This window comes from Gambusia affinis, linkage group LG01 (assembly GCF_019740435.1).
Source record: "Gambusia affinis linkage group LG01, SWU_Gaff_1.0, whole genome shotgun sequence".
Taxonomy (NCBI): domain Eukaryota; kingdom Metazoa; phylum Chordata; class Actinopteri; order Cyprinodontiformes; family Poeciliidae; genus Gambusia; species Gambusia affinis.
This window is the reverse complement of record NC_057868.1, coordinates 35,675,726-35,695,884: the sequence shown is the minus strand read 5'-3', so window position 1 is coordinate 35,695,884 and position 20,159 is coordinate 35,675,726. Positions and strand designations below refer to the sequence as shown.

At 36.7% G+C, this 20,159-nt stretch overlaps 1 protein-coding gene across 1 annotated transcript; it reads left to right on the top strand.

Annotated features, from left to right (window-relative positions):
- Positions 1 to 1,638: 1,638 nt before the first annotated feature.
- On the top strand, positions 1,639 to 20,075 carry pan2 (poly(A) specific ribonuclease subunit PAN2). Its single transcript, XM_044118634.1, has 26 exons — positions 1,639 to 1,757; positions 2,446 to 2,751; positions 2,831 to 3,000; positions 4,139 to 4,259; positions 4,347 to 4,424; positions 5,162 to 5,432; positions 6,435 to 6,780; positions 8,477 to 8,573; positions 9,872 to 9,991; positions 10,060 to 10,179; positions 10,261 to 10,389; positions 11,160 to 11,359; positions 11,444 to 11,592; positions 13,205 to 13,311; positions 13,395 to 13,493; positions 13,586 to 13,674; positions 14,893 to 15,037; positions 15,115 to 15,252; positions 15,841 to 15,900; positions 15,983 to 16,073; positions 16,146 to 16,303; positions 17,224 to 17,367; positions 18,541 to 18,720; positions 18,803 to 18,896; positions 19,565 to 19,756; positions 19,836 to 20,075. Exons 2-26 carry the CDS (start codon positions 2,464 to 2,466, stop codon positions 19,868 to 19,870), a joined length of 3,621 nt encoding a protein of 1,206 aa, XP_043974569.1. The 5' UTR covers positions 1,639 to 1,757; positions 2,446 to 2,463; the 3' UTR covers positions 19,871 to 20,075.
- Positions 20,076 to 20,159: the final 84 nt, after the last annotated feature.

Below are 20,159 nucleotides of genomic sequence, written 5' to 3'. Positions count from 1 at the left end.
ACTGTTTTCCTGGGAAATATTTTAAATTCCTGTCCATTTTGTAAAGGGATGAAAATCTAGACCTTCAATTCATTCTACAGTCTGTATTTAAAACACCAGTAACAAAAATGTGTTCAATAATAAAATATTTATAGATCAAAATGATCTGATACATTTTTTGCATATCAAATATAGGATTATTTCATGTACTACTTTGTGCAGAGGTTTTATTTTATTGCCTCCTTTTAGATTGAATTATTTTTAACACAATATTTGTTCTTGTTCTTTTTATTTGCTTGTGTAATAAAACTAAACCAATGAGCAAATAAACAGGGAGCTCCGGTGTCTAAAATTAGCTGTAGATAACATGTGTAGCAATCAGTGGAGCACTGTTTGATTAATAATAGTCCTGACATCCAGGGAGGGCTAAAAGTACAGCCGCTGCACCTTCGCGTTGCCATGGAGATGGAAGTCTCCATGGCAATAATAACAATAATAATAAAAATAAATCTAATAATAAAAACTCACATAATTCATCTGATTAACATTTCAGAATTGAATAACATATAGCATGGAAAAGAAATATAAATAGCTGTAATTTAGTATAACATCAGTTCAGAATTTCCAACACGTTGCTATTTGAATCTTAAAGACAAAAACTTTTTTGGCGTTGTGACGTCATTGTTCTGACATAAAACCATAAATCACGTCATAAACCGCCACCGATTGTGTGAGATTAAATTTCCTCATCATATTACTTTTCCACAAAGATGCCTTAAGGTCAATGTATTACCAACACCTGCCTGGCACCCGGGGTTTTTATTCCACCTAAGTAAACAAACCCTTCTGATACGGCTATAATGATTGCTCAGAAATGATCTGTGCACGACTTGTAAAGAAAAAAATATATACGCAGGTGTGTGTTTTCTTTTGTGGCAGTGATAATTGTAGCTCTTACACACAGCCTACTCAGAGCTAAAATTGTAAAGGGGAAAAAAATGCAATTAAAAAAGTAACTTTTAATGAGCACTGCGATGAACAATACAAAGTTAAAAGTATAGAGGAGATTAATCTGTCACCAGTCTTCACTCTTCAAACTCTATTAAATGTTTTAAAACCAAACTAAAAGGTTTGGTTTAAATAGATTTTAACTCAATGTTAATCAGAGTTTAAAGTCATTTATGTTGTAATTTCTACTTGTTTTAGGCAGCTTTTAGTCAATTTTCTGGAATTAGTTTTTATCATTTTATTGATTGATGTATTTTTCTTTAAAAAAAATTCCATTATATTGTAAGAAAATATAATAGGATGAGTAATTGTTTTGTTAAAAACATTGATTTGTTCATTTAATATTAACAAATGTATTAATATATTTATTTTAAAAAGTGTTTGTTCCTTATATTTTCCTTTTCTATTTTTCTTTATGTCGTCCTTTCTTTCTCTATTATTATTATTATTATTATTATTATTATTATTATTATTATTATTATTATTATTATTATTATTATTATTATTATTATTATTATTATTATTATTATTATTATTATTATTGGTAGTAGTACATGTAATATTTCCTCCTTTCATCCCTAACGACTCTCCTTCCAGTCCAGTAGGTGGCGGTAATCCCGTTAACATCTCCCTGCCGTTCTGGAATAGGATACACCTGGAAGTTCTGCTGCTCTTGAACGCACCGCGGTTTGCTCCGGAATCGTTTCCGTGTTATTGTTGTTGTGAGCAGTTAGCATGGGCAGCTACATGTCAAAAAGTTTCAATAAAAGGTTCGTAAAGGCTTTGTATTTGCATTTTATGGATTTTATTTTAAAGATTCTTCCTAAGCATATTAGTAGTAAAGTTGTTTTTTGTGTAAATAATATCATTATGTGCAACTGAGTGCAAATCGATGCTAATTTTAGTCCAACTAGCTATCCGATAATTTTGCAGTTTTATTAAATAAGCGACTTTAGATTGGTGCATAATGTCTATTTGCTGTGGGCGGTTAAAGTCAAAGCCAAATCCCGTCTTTGAAAACACAATCTTCTCAAACTAGGGGGATTCTGATCATTTCTTTTCCAGATACTGGCGTATATACTAGTTAAACTCTAACCTGATGGTGCAAAACTGGGCACAAATTCCTTAAATTTCAGCTATTAGTGAGTAAAAATGTTGTTTGTGGGGCTGCACAGTGACACGTGCTAACACTGTTGTCTTTTTTAACCTTCTAAAACCTTAATATATCTATATAACAATAAAAGACTAGTAAACAGTTACCAACCAGTGCGCAAGTGTAATTTTAATATTGAAGAAAAAGAAATCTGCGGAATGTGCCAATGTTTGTATCCGATTAATCAACTAACCGTAAGAATAATCAATTAATCAATGACTAAAATAATTGTTAGTTGATTGATTTGTGAGTACATATTGACAAATGTGCTATGTGTTTAAATCAAGCTATGATTCTCCTTACAGGCTCCCGTAGTTCCTCCCATGATGAACTTTGAGGGTTTGGACCCTGGGATGGGTGAGTACCCAGCCGGCCTTCATGGGACTCTGGAGGCCCGGCTGGAGCCCGCCCTGGACCCGCACCTCAACCCGAGCTTGCTGCAGGGCGTGGAGCTGGACCCGGAGGGGCTGGCTGTGACGGTCCCCGAGCCGGTGCACCTGATGGAGGGCGTGTTCTCTGAGCTCCACAGCGTGGTCTCAGAAGTTGGCATCCCGGTCACCGCAACCCATTTTGATCTCCAAGAGGAGATGCTCTGGATGGGGAACCACAGAGTGAGATCCTGAAGTACCTGCTGCTTAATTTTATTACATTTATTATGTTTAATCGTCTTTCATAATTTCCTCTCCATAGGGCCATGTCACGTCGTATTTTGGGCCGACAATGGGCCGCCATTCTTCTTTCCAAGTCCACGCTTCAGATGACATCCGACACATTCAGAGCTTGGAGACAGGGGTGTTGTTCCTCTCTAAGAACAACCTCAAATGCTACACTAGAGGAGGCCTTGTTATGTTTGATTACCCGTAAGTGATGCTGATATTATTATACTGATAGTAATAGACTTACTACAAACAGCTTGAGCTTTTCCTGTGTTTTTCCATGCACCAACCACTCTTCAATGGTTTTTAGTGGGATTTTATTTGATAGATTGTTTTTTATTATTGTTTATTTCTTTATTTAAGGATTGTATTCAGTCTCTACTAAAGTAGAGACTATTCTTCCTGCAGTCCATACCACAAACATTACAATAAAATCACACTTTTACAAACATCACAAAAAAGAAATGCCTTAAAACACAAACAAAATAAACCACAAAATTCAAATCAACCCCCTCAATAACCTTAACGTTTTACAACCAGTGTAAAAGGAGATCATGAAATACTTTAGAACACACAAACAAAATTAAAACAACATTTCTAAGATAATTAAAAATAATTAACTTTGAGTATAAAGTTCACCCATTCCAGCAATTCAATGTTATTTCATTGTGTTTTAGATTTTTTAAGGTTAAAATGTACATAATTAGTAATTAATGTAGATACAGAAGGCAAGATGTTGTAGTAAGCAACGGCTCTATATAGTTACAAAACAGTAGAGGCTCATCTGGTTTTAAAAACAGCTCATGTGAAGACCAGATTTTGTGTAAAAAGAGAAAAAAGCTGCATGCTAGTCTGTCACAGACTTTCATCCATGATCGGCACTGATGAATGAAATCAACATTTGTTATAAAATGACATCCCAGTTCTAGCATTGCAGCTTTATTTTGAACTACCTGCTGTTTATCCAGATATTTTTTGAAGTTTTTTTGGTGTTTGTCCAGATGTTTTTTAGACCAGTGGTGTCCAAAGTCGGTCCTCGAGGGCCAACATCCTGCATGTTTTATTTCTCTCCCTGCTGGTAGTAACAACCTTTTCAGCATGTCAATGTTCTTCTTAGGCCTTTTAATGAGGCATCATTAAACCAGAGAGAGATCAAAATCATGCAGGACCAGAAACTGCTCTAGACCAAACAGCTTAACAACGTGATGCAAAGTAAAAGTGAGAAATTAAATTAAAATATTGCATCTGAGTAATTAGGATTGCAGCTGAATTTGCCACCAAGTGGTGATTAAACACAACATGTTTCAGTGAAGTTTTCAAAATGAGCTGACATGTTTTTCAGGATGGAGGAAGGAGCTGATATGCATAGTCTCCTGATGACGGATAACAACACTCTGCTCATGGGGGGATTACAGAACTACGTTGTAGAAGTTGATCTGAACACAGTTCAAGAAACTCACAAGGTTGAAGCTTTTTATGGGATTCATAATTAACTATAAGAGAAGTTTGAACTCATTTCATCGTCTTTATTCTGTTTGTGTGTTTATTAGTTTACGGTTGAGATACCTGGAGTCGCAATAATGCGTCAAACGAGTCGTTTCTTCTTCTGTGGCCACACATCCGGCAAGGTGAGGAGTCCTCCAGGGTGCCAGTTTTAAAAAACATTAGAGCTGCAACTAACATTTATTTTATTAAATGATTATTTTATTGACTATTCTAATGATTAAACAATTAATCGGATAAGTAAATTGACACATCCTGACAACTTTTTTATTAAGCCTTTTTATTCAATATTAGAAATACATTAAATATGCAAGTAAACAAAAAAAATTTAATAAATTTTTAAGTAAGAAAATATTCATTGCCTAAAATGCAATAACAGCATTACTGTAGTGAACAACGCTTGACCAAATGCAACGAAGTTAAAAATATACTTCCAACTTTAACATGTGGAAGTATTGTATTTGACTTAACATCAATACAGTGCATGGCTGATCTGTTGATTATCTTTTGGAATAACTGATAAATAATTAGATATCAAAAGATGCTTAATTGGAGATTTTTTGCAGAATTTGAACCAGGCGAAACTAAAATGGTGCCACTTGAGGAATTATGGGTAAAAATATTCACAAACTAAAGTTTGTTTTTTTTATCTTGAATGTAAAATATATGTATGTAAATTTTTTTTTTTTTTTACGTTTTGGCTACATTTCTGTTCTAAGTGTGTTCTGTACATGCCAGCTAATGATTAATTGATTACTGAATTAGTTGACTATTATTTAAATAATTTGATTAATCGTTTCAGCCCTAAAAAGAAAGCTTTGGTCCATTTTGGTTTCTCACATTTGCAAACCTCTTGCAACAGGTGACCCTTCGCGATCTTCGCACCTTTAAGACGGAGAATGAGTTTGACGCGTTTTCCGGCAGCCTGTCGGACTTCGACGTTCACGGAAACCTCCTGGCTGCGTGCGGCTTCTCCAGTCGAGGCCTGAACGGGTTGGCCTGCGACCGTTTCTTGATGGTCTACGACCTCCGCATGATGCGAGCTGTTACTCCGCTTCAGGTCCACGTGGATCCGCTCTTCCTGCGCTTCATTCCCACCTACACGTCCCGCCTGGTCATCATCTCACAGACAGGTAATCCACCCACAAACTGAAGCTGTTGTTGAACTCCTTCGTCCTCCTTCCAGGGTTTGTACAGGTCCTTGAAATCCTTGAAGGTTGTTGAATTCCAATTAGGTATTTTCAATGTTTGGATTGTGCTTGATTTCTGCAGAAAGTCCTTAAAAGTGCTTGATATTCAAACTACACAGTTTTATAATTTTAGGCTTGATTAAAAGAATAAAACTAGAAAATGTCATTTATTTTCATAAAGACACATTTTTATCTTTATATTTGAATTTAAATTAGAGTAAATTTTTCTTGTTTTAGGTCAGTTAAAAAGACCAAAATTATTTCTATTAAATAGTAACACTTATTATAATTAGAATGAATTGTAATAATTATTAATTATAATTAATATATAAAATTAGAACTTATTATTATGATGATGATGATTAGTAGTAGTAATAATAATTAAATAGAAATTATTTACAATTTATTTAGAAATTCTAACAATTAAATAGAAATTACTATATGCCTCAAAACACAGTAAGGACATTTTAAAGACTTTCTTTATGTATTTAATTTGTTTGGATTGTTTCAATGTAACCAGTATTCCTAATTTCTTAATGACTTAATAATATGTGCAATTTAAATAAAAGTTGTCTTATATGATACATTATTGAAATGACTTGATTGTTTTTTGTAAAATTAGTTATTTTCTTTAGGAGCAGTCAGTGAGTGTGAGAGACATTTCAAAACAACATTTTTTTTTTGTTTTGTTTATCTTGCACCTCCTGTAGAATGTAAAAAACTCCCACAAAACAGAATTTAAATGTTAGATGAAACTCTGATTTTTTTTATTAATTTGAATTGTTTTAATCTCCAAAGTTTGGTGCTGGAGAAGTTTGAAACTCACCTTAAAAATTCTTGAATTTTTTAAACTGCGTCAAAAGTTTACGAATGCCGAGTTTCCTTTTAAACATTCAGTCATCTTTTTGAGCGTTCAAGCTGTCCACTTCCTGGTTCCCTCTCCAGGTCAGTGCCAGTTCTGTGAGCCCACTGGTCTTGCCAACGTGGCGGACATTTTCCACGTCAACACTGTCGGTCAGCTGCTCATGAGCTTCGACGTTTCGTCGAGCAAACAAGCCTTGGCCTTTGGGGACTCGAGTGGGTGTGTGCACCTGTGGTCTGACGTCCCAGAGGTCTCCTTCAATGACTACTCCCGGGAAACAGACTTTCCTCTGCCCTGTCTGGTGGACACGTTGCCTCAGCTGGACTGGAATCACGACCTCCTGCCCCTTTCTCTCATCCCTGTGCCGCTAACCAGCACCGAACCGCTGCTGTCAGACTGGCCCACTCCTCTGTCTACACCGAGTCCCAGGTAAGATCTGATCACAGGCAACAGCTGCTGGCGCATTTCTGCTAAGATCTGAGATTTAAGGTTTGCAGATGAAATCCACTGAAATGTGTGTCTCACTGCAAAAATATTAAATCTTACCAAGTATGTTTGTTCTAGTTTCCAGTACGCTTGAAATAAAACTTAAAAGTAACTTTTCAGCCATATTGATAAAAAGTACTAGTTCCAGTGGCAGATTATTTCATCTATGAGATGGGAAAAGTGTCATGTTGTCTTTACCAGTATGAATAGTACATGTGTATTAGGATCACAACATTCTGCTGCATCAGACTGAGATATCACCATTTTGTTCACATTTATTTAAGATTCAACTCACCATACTGGAATGAAATATTACATTTATTAGCAATAACCAAATTACTTCAAGCTAACAGTTTTAGTTTCAGTTTCAAGCATCTATCATCCCGATGTGAGTGGATCTTCAGAGCGTTTGCATAACGTTGCATCGGTGGCATTGCTGCTGTTATGATTAAATAGCATTTATGGTTGCAGATGCACAGAATACATGGCCTATAACAGCTGTGACAACATACTTTTTTAAATTGTCCAATAAATTTTGTGACACCATTTTTCAGCTGTTGATCATAATAGCGTTGGAAATATTCTGAGTCACTGTCAATCTAAAGCTGTCATTTTTTGTTATTTTTATTAAGGTTATCTTACAATTACAAACTACAAGAGATTTCTGAGTGATTTTGTTTATAATTTACTGTAAAAGTTTTGGCTCCTTTTGACCGTTTTCACATTTTGTCACAATACACCCACAAAATTCAATGTACTTTGGATTTTATGTGTCAAACACAAAATAATATCCAACTGTGGAAAATGATACATAGTTTTGAACTTTTATTTTATTTTATTTTTTTACAAATCATAAAATCACTCCATAATATTCATCTCCTCTGACTCATTTCTCAGATTTCTGCAGATGTTTTGCAGTACGTCTCTTAATATTTTTACCCAGTTTTCTCAGGTAGATATTCATATCAAAATAACTGTGTCCCTGATTCCTTTTGCTGGGCAAACAAGCGCATAGAGGAGGGCACCTAAAAAAGACCCTGGTTCCTGAAAAAACACAATTAAAAGGTTAAAAATGCTCCACAAGGCTCAAAGATGCTTCCTGACAAATAGGATGTGGCTAAAATGTGACGTTTCCCATCATGTTTTAGGAAGGAGTTCAGACTTTGGTGTGAATAAAACTCAACCTTCACGACTTTTTTCTCAAGATGTGCAACAGGAAGCAGTGAACCTGGGGCATTGTGCCACAGAAACCAAAGGGAAGTGGGAAAGAACTAGCAGAAATCACAAGAAGATTGTGTTTTTTTAATTGTTTATTGGTCAACTGAATATTAAGAAAAATGTAACATATTCAGTCTCAGTTTTACATGTTTGTGAAATCATACAAAAGAACCAAAACGAAAACTGTAACTGGATCCTGGCTTCATAATATTACGTAAATGTGGAACTGATGCTTTAGTTTTATTGTTATGTTGCAAGTGGCATTGTTTACAGTTTCTATTTTACATACTCAACAAAAAAGAGGAACAACACAGATTTGGGGAAGAAATGGCTGAGATTTATCAGCGGTGTGCAGAAAGCAGACGTCAGAGTGGTGGTTTTAGTCGTGGTAAAACATCTGAAAACACGTTTCTCTCCACAGACGAGCTCCGCCGGTCGACCCAGAAATCCTGCGCACCATGAAAACCGTCGGTTTCATCGGTTATGCACCAAATCCTCGAACTCGCCCTCGAAACCAGGCAGGAAAAAACTGCTTTAAATTCTCCTCTTGAGTTCAGAATAATCCCTGTTTTATTAGGATTTTGTTTGATGGAATCAGCAGTGCCACAAATATTAACAACTCTAAGAAATCCCTATTAAATCAGTAAAATAATAAAATGTATACTGTACTTTTTAAAATTAATCGGCACATTTAGAAACTTCTAATTAGTAGTCCACAACTTAAATTTAGTATAAAAACAAATATGAAAATATTTATGCTTTTTAAAAGCACAGTCTATTTTTTGGCCCTGTAACCTATATTTATCTTTTCCCCCTGAAGATATTGATTAAAATATTAAGGTAGTAAGAGACATCAGTGTTTATCAAGGCTTTCTATGCTAGTGCATAAAACAATATAATTTATTTAAAGGAATTTCAATTCGTTTACCAGGATTAAAGATTATTAGGCGTGCCAACAAGTGTAAATAAATAAATTAGGACTGCAGGTAACCATTATTTTAGTAATCAGTTATGCTATCAATTAATTAATTAGTTGATAACTCCAGACTGAAAACGTATTTTTGTTCCCTGGCCTTCACCACCATTTAAAATAAAGGAAAAAATAGTATTTAATTGCTGTTAATTTTGGGGAAATTGCTGCAACTGAAATTAAGTATGTTTTTGTTTTTATTTAATTTTATTTCTTATTTTATCATTTATCTACCTATAAAGTTGCATTTATTGTGAAGCACTTTGGTCATCTGAGGTTGTTGTATTTATGTAACAGTAATCAATGTTTATATGGTATTTTTATATAGCCCTTTTAAAAATTAATGTGCTACATAAATAAACTTTGACTTGACTAATTGGACAAAAAATTGGCACATTTTGCAGATTTTACATTTAACCTCTTAAATCTTGTTTAGTACCATGTTATAAATACATTAAAAGATACAAATGAACAAAATAAATTTCCTTTTAAAGGAAAAAATAAACATTTTGTTGCCTAAAATGCAATAAAATCTAAATCTTTTAGTGAACAAAAGATGAATCTGCAGCTAAAAAATACAATTTACATCAACATGAACATCATCAGTTCTGCCTCAGAGGAGATTTGAGTCAAAATTTATAGACAAAGAAAGTTTTTTATCTTAAATGCAGCAGCTTTGATTTAATTACCGCTCTGACTGTGGTTCTCTTATTTAATTACCTTTTTTTGTTTTGTCTGTGTGCTCCAGTTAACAATCAATTTCTAAATTAGTTGACAGTTACTTCAATAATTTCAGGTCATACATAAACATTTGGCTGTTGTTTTAATGCAACATGTTGATTCCAGGTTCCTTATAAGATTAAAGACGTGGAGCTCGATTACGATAACTACAACCAGGTTCCAGAGTCGCCCATCGGACGTGACGAAGAGCCGCACCTCTGCATGGTGCCCAAGAAGTACCGGAAGGTGGGAAGCTAAACGTCGCTCTGTTGGTTTGGAGAAAACTTCTTCTAAACGTGTTTCTTCTGTTCCAGGTGACCATTAAATACTCCAAACTTGGACTGGAGGACTTTGACTTCAAGCATTACAACAGAACTTTGTTTGCGGGTCTCGAGCCTCACATCCCCAACGCCTACTGTAACTGTATGATCCAGGTAACGGACCCGGACGTTCCGGTCCAGGTTTTGTGTGGAGTCGTGTTTTTAACGCTGCTGCTGTTGGTTTTGGTGTTTCAGGTGTTGTATTTCCTGGAGCCGATCAGGTGTCTGGTGCAGAACCATTTGTGTCAGAAGGAGTTCTGTTTGGCCTGTGAGCTGGGTTTCCTCTTCCACATGCTGGATTTGTCACGAGGAGATCCGTGTCAGGTTCGTTTTCATTCAGGCCCCAAAATGTAGGAAATGTCAGGCGGGAAAAGTTCCTTCGTTTTTGTTTCCTTATTGCCAGCCCATCCATCTTTTCTTCCTTTGATTGCTTTTTTGCTTCCTTATCATCCTTCATTACTTATTTCCTCTTCCGTCCATCCATCGATTCATTCTTCCTTCCTTTTATTTTTGCTTCCTTATCATCCTTCCTTCCTCATTTTCTTTCTCCTCCCATACATCCATCCTTCCCTGTTTTGTTTCCTTCCTTGTCAACCTTCCTTTCTCACTTCCTTTCCCCTTCCATCCATCCTTCGTTCCTTTTTTGTTTCCTTATCATGCTTCCTTCTTCACTTTTTTCCACTTCCATCAATCCATCCCTCCTTTGTTTCCTACCGTTTTTGTTTCCTCATCCTCCATTTATTCATCTTTCCTTCCTCTGTTTCTTTATCATGCTTATTCCTTTTTTGGTTTCCTATCATACTTCCTTCCTCTCTTCCTTTACCCTTCCATCCATCCTTCCTTTGTTTCCTACCCTTTTTTTTGTTTCCTTATGATTTTTCCTCTAGTGTTTGTTTGTTTTTTAATCTCTGCCCACTGTAGGAGTATCTGCTCTAAATTCATTGTTCTATTTTACATTAAATGGACTAAAATGTTTAACTTCAGTCTGGAAAACTTGTAAAATGTGTTGAAACTCGTCAATCTTTCCAACATTTACTAAAATAATCTCACCCTGCAGCCGTAGCTTTCTTAACCCTCCAGCTCCTCGTTTTTAGGCCAGTAACTTCCTGCGAGCGTTTCGTACCATCCCAGAAGCCTCGGCTCTCGGTCTCATCCTCGCCGACTCTGATGAGCAAACTGGGAAAGCCAAACTGGGACGCCTGATCCAGAGCTGGAATCGCTTCATCCTCACCCAGCTTCACCAGGAGACTCAGGAGCAGGAAGGCCCGCAGGCCTACAGGGGGGCCAGCAGCAGGTCAGAGGTCAACTTCTCCCTCAACGGTGGTTCTGCTCTGGTCCAAACAGAAAAAGATTAAATGTTTTCTTTAACTGGTGTCAGCTCTCTGGGCTCCTCTGCTGAGTCGGCCATCGGGAAGCTGTTTGGCTGTGAGGTGGAGAACAGCAGCCTGTGCCGCTGTGGGAAGGAAACGGTGCGATCGTCGCTCACCTTGCTCTTCACCATGCATTACCCAGAGCAGAACTCCCAGGGTGAGTTTCCCACATCCATCAGTATCAGCTGGGGATGCAAGTTATTGATTAACGAGTTCATTGATCGTATCGGTCATCTAACAATTAATTGATGAGCGGCCATTTCCTCTTGTATGAAGAGGGCTAAATTTCTTATAATACACTGAATTAGACAAAAATACAATTAAATTTTAGCATTAATTTGTGTCTGCTCTATTAAATACTGGCTGAATAAACAGAAAATTCTGTTTTTCTTACATTATTAAATTTAGACATTTTTATAAAACACAACAAAACAGCAGCCTCTGAAGTTGCTGGAGTGAAAAATAAAAGAACAAGATTTGTGAAACACTGAATTCTACGGAAGAGGATTAGTGCCACCCAAAAAAATAAAAAATTCTGACTTTAAAATCAGAATTCTGAGATTAAAGTCAGAAAGTCAGAGTTCTGACTTTAAAGTAAAAAAAAGTCAGAAAAAAAAAGAATTCTGACTTTGAAGTCAGAATTCTGGCCCTAATCCTCTTCCGTATAATTCTCCATGAACAGAGATGTTCTTAAAGAAATACAGTCTGTGGCTCTTTAAGGAATGTTATAACTCAGAAGTGCATTTACTGTGTCTAAAGTTGGGTGGTAACTATTTGCATTTATTAATGTTTAGGATCACTATTACAACGTTGTACTTTTTACTTTCATTATGAAGTTTCACTATTAATACTTGGATAAAATTTCTGGATTCTCTACACACTGAGTAACTTTACTTTGTTCTAACCAACAATTCTCGAGACACACCTGCAGTTTTTGTTGAAGCTTTATTGCATTGAAAGAAATTAATTTGGAAAATTTTTTTTTTACTTGATAGTGTTATTTTGCAATTGTTATATAAATTATTTGATTTTTTAAAATGCCTAGATTCTCTAATAAATTTATATTTGAGTCCTTCTGATGATGTCATTTTTAATTATTAAATGATTGTTTTGATCACTTAGTAGTTGAATTGCCTTTTGCCCGATACTTTTTTACTCGTACTTGAGTGATTTCTTGGACGGCTGTTCTCACTTTACTATTTTTGACCAGTCTTCCCACCTCTCCTTACGGAAGCCCTCGAAATCAGCAAAAAGCAAATTATCAAACTAGTAATCATTTTTCTGCGTTGCATCATCCGCTTATATTTTATCTCGCCTTCGTATCACTAGCAGATAAATCATTTTGTTATAGATGAGTCCGTCATGGAGTTCGGATGTTTAAGAGCTATTAAGTTGATAATTTAAGGAGTTTGTGTGTTTATATTTCACAACAGAATGACATAAAGTGCATTTTGCGCATCGATCTCCGTTTGGACCGTTGTATTTTCCTGCTGCCAGCGCCATCTTTGTTTCTGCCTCCGCTTAAAATGACCCGCGGCGGCCTCTGGTGGATGGCGGCGGAACTACAACACTTAAAGAAGGTCTAAAGCAGCGGACGTTATTAGTTAATAGATTGGAACTAATCGATTAATTTTGTGATATAATAATGTAATCAGCTATTAATCGACAATTAAACGTAAGTTGATGATTTTTTTGCATCCCTAGTGTCAAAATCTTTTCTTATGTAGCGAGAGTGGGCAAGGAGTATTAATTTCATTGTGATTTTGTAGATAAAACAATAAAGGAGTATGACTTTGCTGAAATTCTGAAGAGAAGCATCTGTTTGGAGCAAAACACACAAGCCTGGTGTGAAAACTGTGAGAAGTACCAGCCTACAGTGAGTTAAATCTCAGCACATTAAATTAACTTACATCTATAGTCGACTCTGTGGCGTTACGATGTTTTTGTTCTCCATTGCAGGTTCAAACACGCAACATAAGGTGTCTGCCGGATGTCCTGGTCATAAACTGCGAAGTAAACAGCGCTAAAGAGGCCGAGTTCTGGAAAGTTCAGGCAGAGGTGAACAAATCTTAGTTTGTTTTCCTTTGTGATTCATCAGGGAGTTTTATTAGCACTTCGATAATGGGGATTTTTTTTGTTTATCTTTACAGTGTGCTTACAGTAAGGCCATGCAGAAAGAGGCCATGGAGCCTGCGAAGCGAACTGAGCCGCCACCCATGCCTACAGAGTGGTGCTTAGAGTATGACACCTCATTTTGTTTTTCTTTTACAAAAATATGCAATAACCTACTGGAGGGAATTTTCTGCTCTTTGACTTTATAACAGCAAAAACAAAACAAAAAAAAAGAATAAAATCATTCTTTAGCAAGTCTAATTATAAACCTAGTTGAGCTGTTGCACCTGGAAACAAGATGCCAGTTTGATTTAATTTCCCTTTGGGATTAATAAGCTTAGCTGAAACAAGGTAAGTTAAAATAATGGTACATGAAGTGTTGGAAAAAAAAGTTTAAAATGAAAACATCAACGTATCAGGGTTGGAAACACAAATCAGTTTGGTTTTGAAAATCTAAGAAACACAACAAAAGAAACAGACTGAAACAGAAGTCGATGTTTGTAGCCAAACTGCAAGAAATCAAATGCAATTCAGATCAAAAATACTAGAACCAGAACCACCATTATCACCAACACCAGAGGTCTGTGATCCTAAAAGCCACATTTACCGTTAGTCCAGCTAAATAAGACTGTTTAGAGCCCCAAATGTTAGATCAACTAAAAAACTTTACATTTTTGATAAATATCTACTTCTAGAAATTTGTTGTAATTTTTACAGAACCCCAATTTATTTTTACTTTTAGGTTTTAAAATACAGGTAAACATGAAACTTTTGCAGAAAAGAAGATGGGATGTGGGATGTTGAAATTTATGGCAAATGAAAAGTTTGTTACTTTGACTTTATTAAACATAGTGTAATAAAAAAATAAACAAAGATGCATACAAACAAAATAAATTTAAAAGAAAAGCAAACAAAAGAAGAGCAGTTGTAAAGTATATTTACTCGTTCAAAGGAGTAAATAACGTAATTCCAACAAAAAATAGATCTACAACAATATCGCTTTATTTTTATTGCTATTTGTTGTAAAAAAAATATTTATTACATAAAAATAAAACTGCTTAAACCAATGTTTGTTATAAAGTTATTTAAAACATTGTGGTTTATATTTTTGGCAAAATTGCAAAACAGCCGACTGAACACCCTCCCAGAGTGATCATTTTGTTAAAGGTTAAGGGTCATTTTCAGCAATTTCTCATCATAAAGACGAAGAAATTGGAAGAATTTTACATATTTATGAATGTAATTTATGAACTGTAGTTGCTGCCTGGCGGCTCGCCGGCAGACTCAACTCTGTTTGGATCAGTGAGTCCGATTTAACTCATTCTGGATTCCCGTGTTTCCGCAGCGGGGAGGAGATCTGCAACACGGAGGGTTTCACCTTTGACACCCGGGCCGAGGATCTGCGGCACGTCTGGATCCCCGCCACCCTCAAGATGTCCATCAGCAAAAGCCAGGGGCTGGAGATCGTCAGCTGGTCCGAAGGAGACGAAGTGAGGGTAGAAACTATTACCGTCACGGCGCTCAGATTTCTGCGGCGGCTCAAACTCTTTATGACGTCTGTGGGTAGATCAGCGATGCTGAGGAGGCGGACGGGGTTTCCCTGTACGACCTCGTGGTCACCGTGCCGCACATCCAGGACGCGCGCACCGGCGGAAACCTGGTCGCACACATCAAAGTGGGCGAGACGTACCATCAAAGAAAAGAGGTAAGATAAAACATCAGTTACACGGTGCCTTTCAAAGGTAAGCACACATATTTCATCAGAATATAACCAAAAACATATATGGAGTTTTATTTGATTGTTATGTGGCAACTAACAATTATTTTAGTGACCAGTTATTCTGACAATTAATCAATAAATCAAATAAGAAAACTAGCATAGTCTGCTGATTGATTATTTAACCACTTAAGCTTATTCCATACAATATTAGAAATGCACTTAAACATACAAATAAACAATTAAATCAAGGATTTAAGACTTTTTAAGACCATTATGAATGACATTCAAGACCTGCATCACGAGAAGAAAAGTACATACAAGATTAGACACGTCAAAACAAAATTTTTAAGACTAACATATTTTCTAAAGAATATAAGACATTTTAAGGCCTTAATTTTAGATATATGAATTTAAGACTTTGTAAGGACGTTTAAATTTCTTTTTTAAATTTTGCAAATTTTATTGCCTAAAATAAAATGTTAGACAACAAACAGAATCATGGAGACCAAAGAACAAAACGAAAGAAAATAAGAAAAAAATAAAACTTGCTGTTTTTAAATGTTTGTGTTTCAGGGAGTCACACACCAGCAGTGGTACCTCTTTAATGATTTTCTAATCGAACCCATTGATAAGGTAGGATCTTTACCACTTGTTTAGTTTGTTATGCATCTTGTTTGCTGTCAGAGTAAATGTTCTGCTTTGCTGTGGACTGAAGACTGAAGCTGCTCAGTTTGACGTCAGCTGGAAGGTTCCAGCCATCCTCTACTACGCCAAGAGGAACTACCACTCCAGATACGACCTCCGCAGTAAGTTAACCCTCTGGAGGATTTGTGTTTGACTTTAAAGGAGTTCGGATCCGATCGCCATTTGGTTTTCAGTCAAAAATCCCATCGATGCCAGCGTTCTGCTGACGGAGGCGTCTCTGGCTCGGAAACAGAGGAAGAGTCACGCCACCTTCATCCCCCTCATGGTCAGCGAGATGCCGCAGGCGGGCGACCTGGTGGGGCTGGACGCCGAGTTCGTTACGCTCAACCAGGTGGGACGGACGGACGGACGGACGGACGGATGGATGGATGGATGGATGGATGGAGAAATAAATGGATGGATGGAAGGATGGTCAAATAACCGGATGGATGGAAGGATGGAGAAATAAATGGATGGATGGAAGGATGGTCAAATAACCGGATGGATGGAAGGATGGAGAAATAAATGGATGAACAGATGGTCAAATAAATGGATGGATGGATGGATGGTCAAATAAACGGATGGATGGCTGGATGGATGGATGGATGGATGGATCGATGGATGGTCAAATAAACGGATGGATGGATGGATGGATGGATGGATCGATGGATGGTCAAATAACCGGATGGATGGATGGAGGGACGATGGAGAAATGGATGGATGGATGGACGGTCAAATAAACAGATGGATGGGTGGAAAAATGGATGAGAGATGGATGGTTTTACAAATTAATGGCTGGACGATGTAGAAATGGATGGAAGGATGGATGGATGGATGGATGGATGGATGGAAGGATGGATGGATGGATGGTCAAATAACTGGATGGATGGACGGATGGACAAATTGTCAGACAGATGGATATCCTGGTAGTTTTATATTGACTATTATATTGTATTTGTATGTTTAGTTTGTATATTATATTATTACTACTCACTAATAGTAATTAAGTAGCTAAACACTTTATTCTTATCACTATTATATTAAACAACATCAAAATGATTATGATCATTTTTACCACAATCGGACTGAAAGACAAAACATGAAGCTTTCTGTTCAAATACCTGGGACTGTTTTGTGTCCGATTCTGTCCGACACTCCCAGTAACTTTACTTTTTTAACAGTAAACTTTATCCTCTAATATTTTCTTCTTTAGAGAGAAATACTAGAATATACCATCATAAAATGAACTGAACGCTCTGACTTTGTCTGCAGGAAGAGGCAGAGCTGCGGAGTGACGGCACCAAGTCCACCATCAAACCCAGTCAGATGTCCGTAGCCAGGATCACCTGTGTGAGGGGCCAGGGGCCCAATGAGGGGGTCCCCTTCATCGACGATTACATCTCCACTCAGGAGCAGGTGAACAACACCTTGATTCCTTCGTCTGCATTTATATGTTTCCTATTAGTGCGGCAGACAACTGAATATTTCAACAAAATGTTTTACAAGAACCTAACTTGGTACAGATGTTCCCAGTTCCTTGCTATGTGGAAAAAAGAAAGTATTAGTCAATGACAAATTCAAGATGGCCGCCGCCATTGTCTTCAAGGAAAATTTATTTTAAATGTGCCAATATTTATCACTGTGTTGTCAAAACATACAGAACTGACCCCATATAAATTATATTTACTTTTTATTTTTCAAGATGGCCTCCACAGTTATCATGGAAAACACCTTGTTAGATTGTGTTTGGTGTTAAATAATAGCCTGCATATTTCAAAACATTGAAATCGTATATATTTTTTTATCTTGTGCTTCCTTTTTCTGGTGGATATTTTTCAAAATGGCCACCATGGTTGTAATGCAGAATATATGTTAGCACTAAAATCGACGGTAGCTATTTTGTGCACAGCTAACCAAAATAATTAGGTTCACCAACCATTAATCAGCTAATTATGAATCTTAGCTTTGCTAATGCTAAACTGATCAACACAAAGACATTAGTTAAACCTAAAGCCAAACCGCTAAACATAAAAATCTTAGCAGAAGCTAATGCTAATCCACTGAACACATAATAATATTAGCAGAAGCTAAAGCTAACCATTAAGACGACAGTCTCACACATCTTAATCTACTTCCAGTTGAAGTCTGGTGTAAAACTTGCAATCAACAATGTCCTCAGTTTTGGCATCCATCTTGAAAAATGGCCGTCATCCTGAAATTCAAGTGGCTAATGGGAAATATAAAAATCATAAATTTATGGCTTGAGGAGTGAACATTTTTATTTGAATGCTTGTGTCTGCACTCTAAATGTTTTTCCAGTAATGTGCTGCACTATGTTGCTTTGGTCTGGTCCATCACTGAAATAAAATATTAATATTCCTTGTCAATTACATGCATCAAAACTGAAAATTCCCATATTATTTGGTCTGTAAATGCATCAACTAACTGCATTAAGCTGCTGAGTTCAAAACTACTTCCTGCATTAAGTAAACTGTAGCACATTTTTTGTTTTCTGTGCTCATTACATGCAATTTTTGAACAGAAAACATGGAGAAGCTAGTTTTAAGTTTTAGTTGTTTTTTTTTTTAGGTGGTCGACTATTTGACGCAGTACTCCGGCATCAAACCAGGAGATCTGGATGCTAAGATTTCCTCCAAACATTTGACCACACTGAAGTCCACGTACCTAAAGCTTCGCTTCCTCATCGACACCGGCGTTCGCTTCGTCGGCCACGGTTTGCAGAAAGACTTTCGGGTCATTAATCTCCTGGTAGGTTGAGGAATTTAGTTATTCAGTAATGTAATGTTAAAACCTTTTATCATGTAAACTCTGAATATTTGGTGTCTTTAAGGTCCCCAAGGATCAAGTCATCGACACGGTCTACCTTTTCCATTTGCCCCGGAAGAGAATGATTTCTTTAAGATTCCTCGCTTGGTATTATTTAGGTGAGATAATCCAGCATTTATAAACGCCACAGAGCCGAAGTGACAGACATAAATCTTAACATCCATATATAATCTGATACTAAATTATCCGACTGCCATGTTGAAAACTGCCTGGAGAAAATGGTTTCATGTTGGAGGAAAACATAAAGATCTGCATGGTTTTATATTTAATGCTGAGATTATTTTTATGTACTAACAAGATTGTTGAATGTTTGGATATTTATTTCGATTTACACGGAATTAAAATTCATCTTAAAGTCAAAATCTGAGAAAAAATGTCAGAATTCTGAGATTAAAGTCAAAAACGTGAAATTAAATTCAAAATTCTTAGATTAAAAAGTCAAAATCTGAAAAGAGGAAACTGAGACTAAAGTAAAACAATTCTGAGATTAAGTCAATATTCCAATATAAGAGTCAGAATTGTGAGAAGAAAAACAGAATTATTTTCTTCATTGGGCCTTTTCCTCTTCTGCAGATAAGTGCCCTATATAATAGACCAAAAACAGATTCTAATTTTTCCAGTGAGTTGCACCTCCTCCTTCATCTCGCGCTCCTGCATTTCTGGAATATCCAAACTGGAAATGACTAATGGGGAAAAAATCTGGAATGCGGAAGTGGGAATTGTGAAAACCGGTCATTCCAGATTGTTGTCTCTGTTGTGCCGTTAGATCTCAACATCCAGGGGGAAACCCACGACAGCATAGAGGACGCACGCACCGCCCTGCAGCTCTACAGGAAGTACCTGGAGCTCAGCCGCGGCGGTGGGAGCGACGAAGTACGGAAGGTCCTGAAGGGGCTCTACGAAAAAGGCCGCCAGCTGGACTGGAAAGTCCCAGATCCGGCTACTGGAGACGGTCAAGGTAGAACAAAACGCCAGCAGAGAGAGATGAGCAGTTTATGAGAAACCTCTCTGAACTGAGTGTCTGCTACCTTCAACAGGCGCTGCTGTGTTTCCCTCAGTGATGGGGCTGTGATCTGACCTCTGACCTTACAGCCACACTGGACCCGCTGTCACCAATCCACTCGTTTTATACTTATTTCTTTTTGCATTATGTTGAGCAATATTGAATGTTTGTACAGTTCATTTCAACTGGAGAAGCTTCATTATTGAATCAGAGACCAAACAGTTTCACTCTTTTATGTTTTGTATTTCAAAATAAAAGTGATAAGTTAAATAAATTGAATTCCTAGTAGTATTTTTTTACCATGTTTTTTGTCTAGATTTTAGTGCAAACATCACTAGAAATAAGACAAAACTGACTT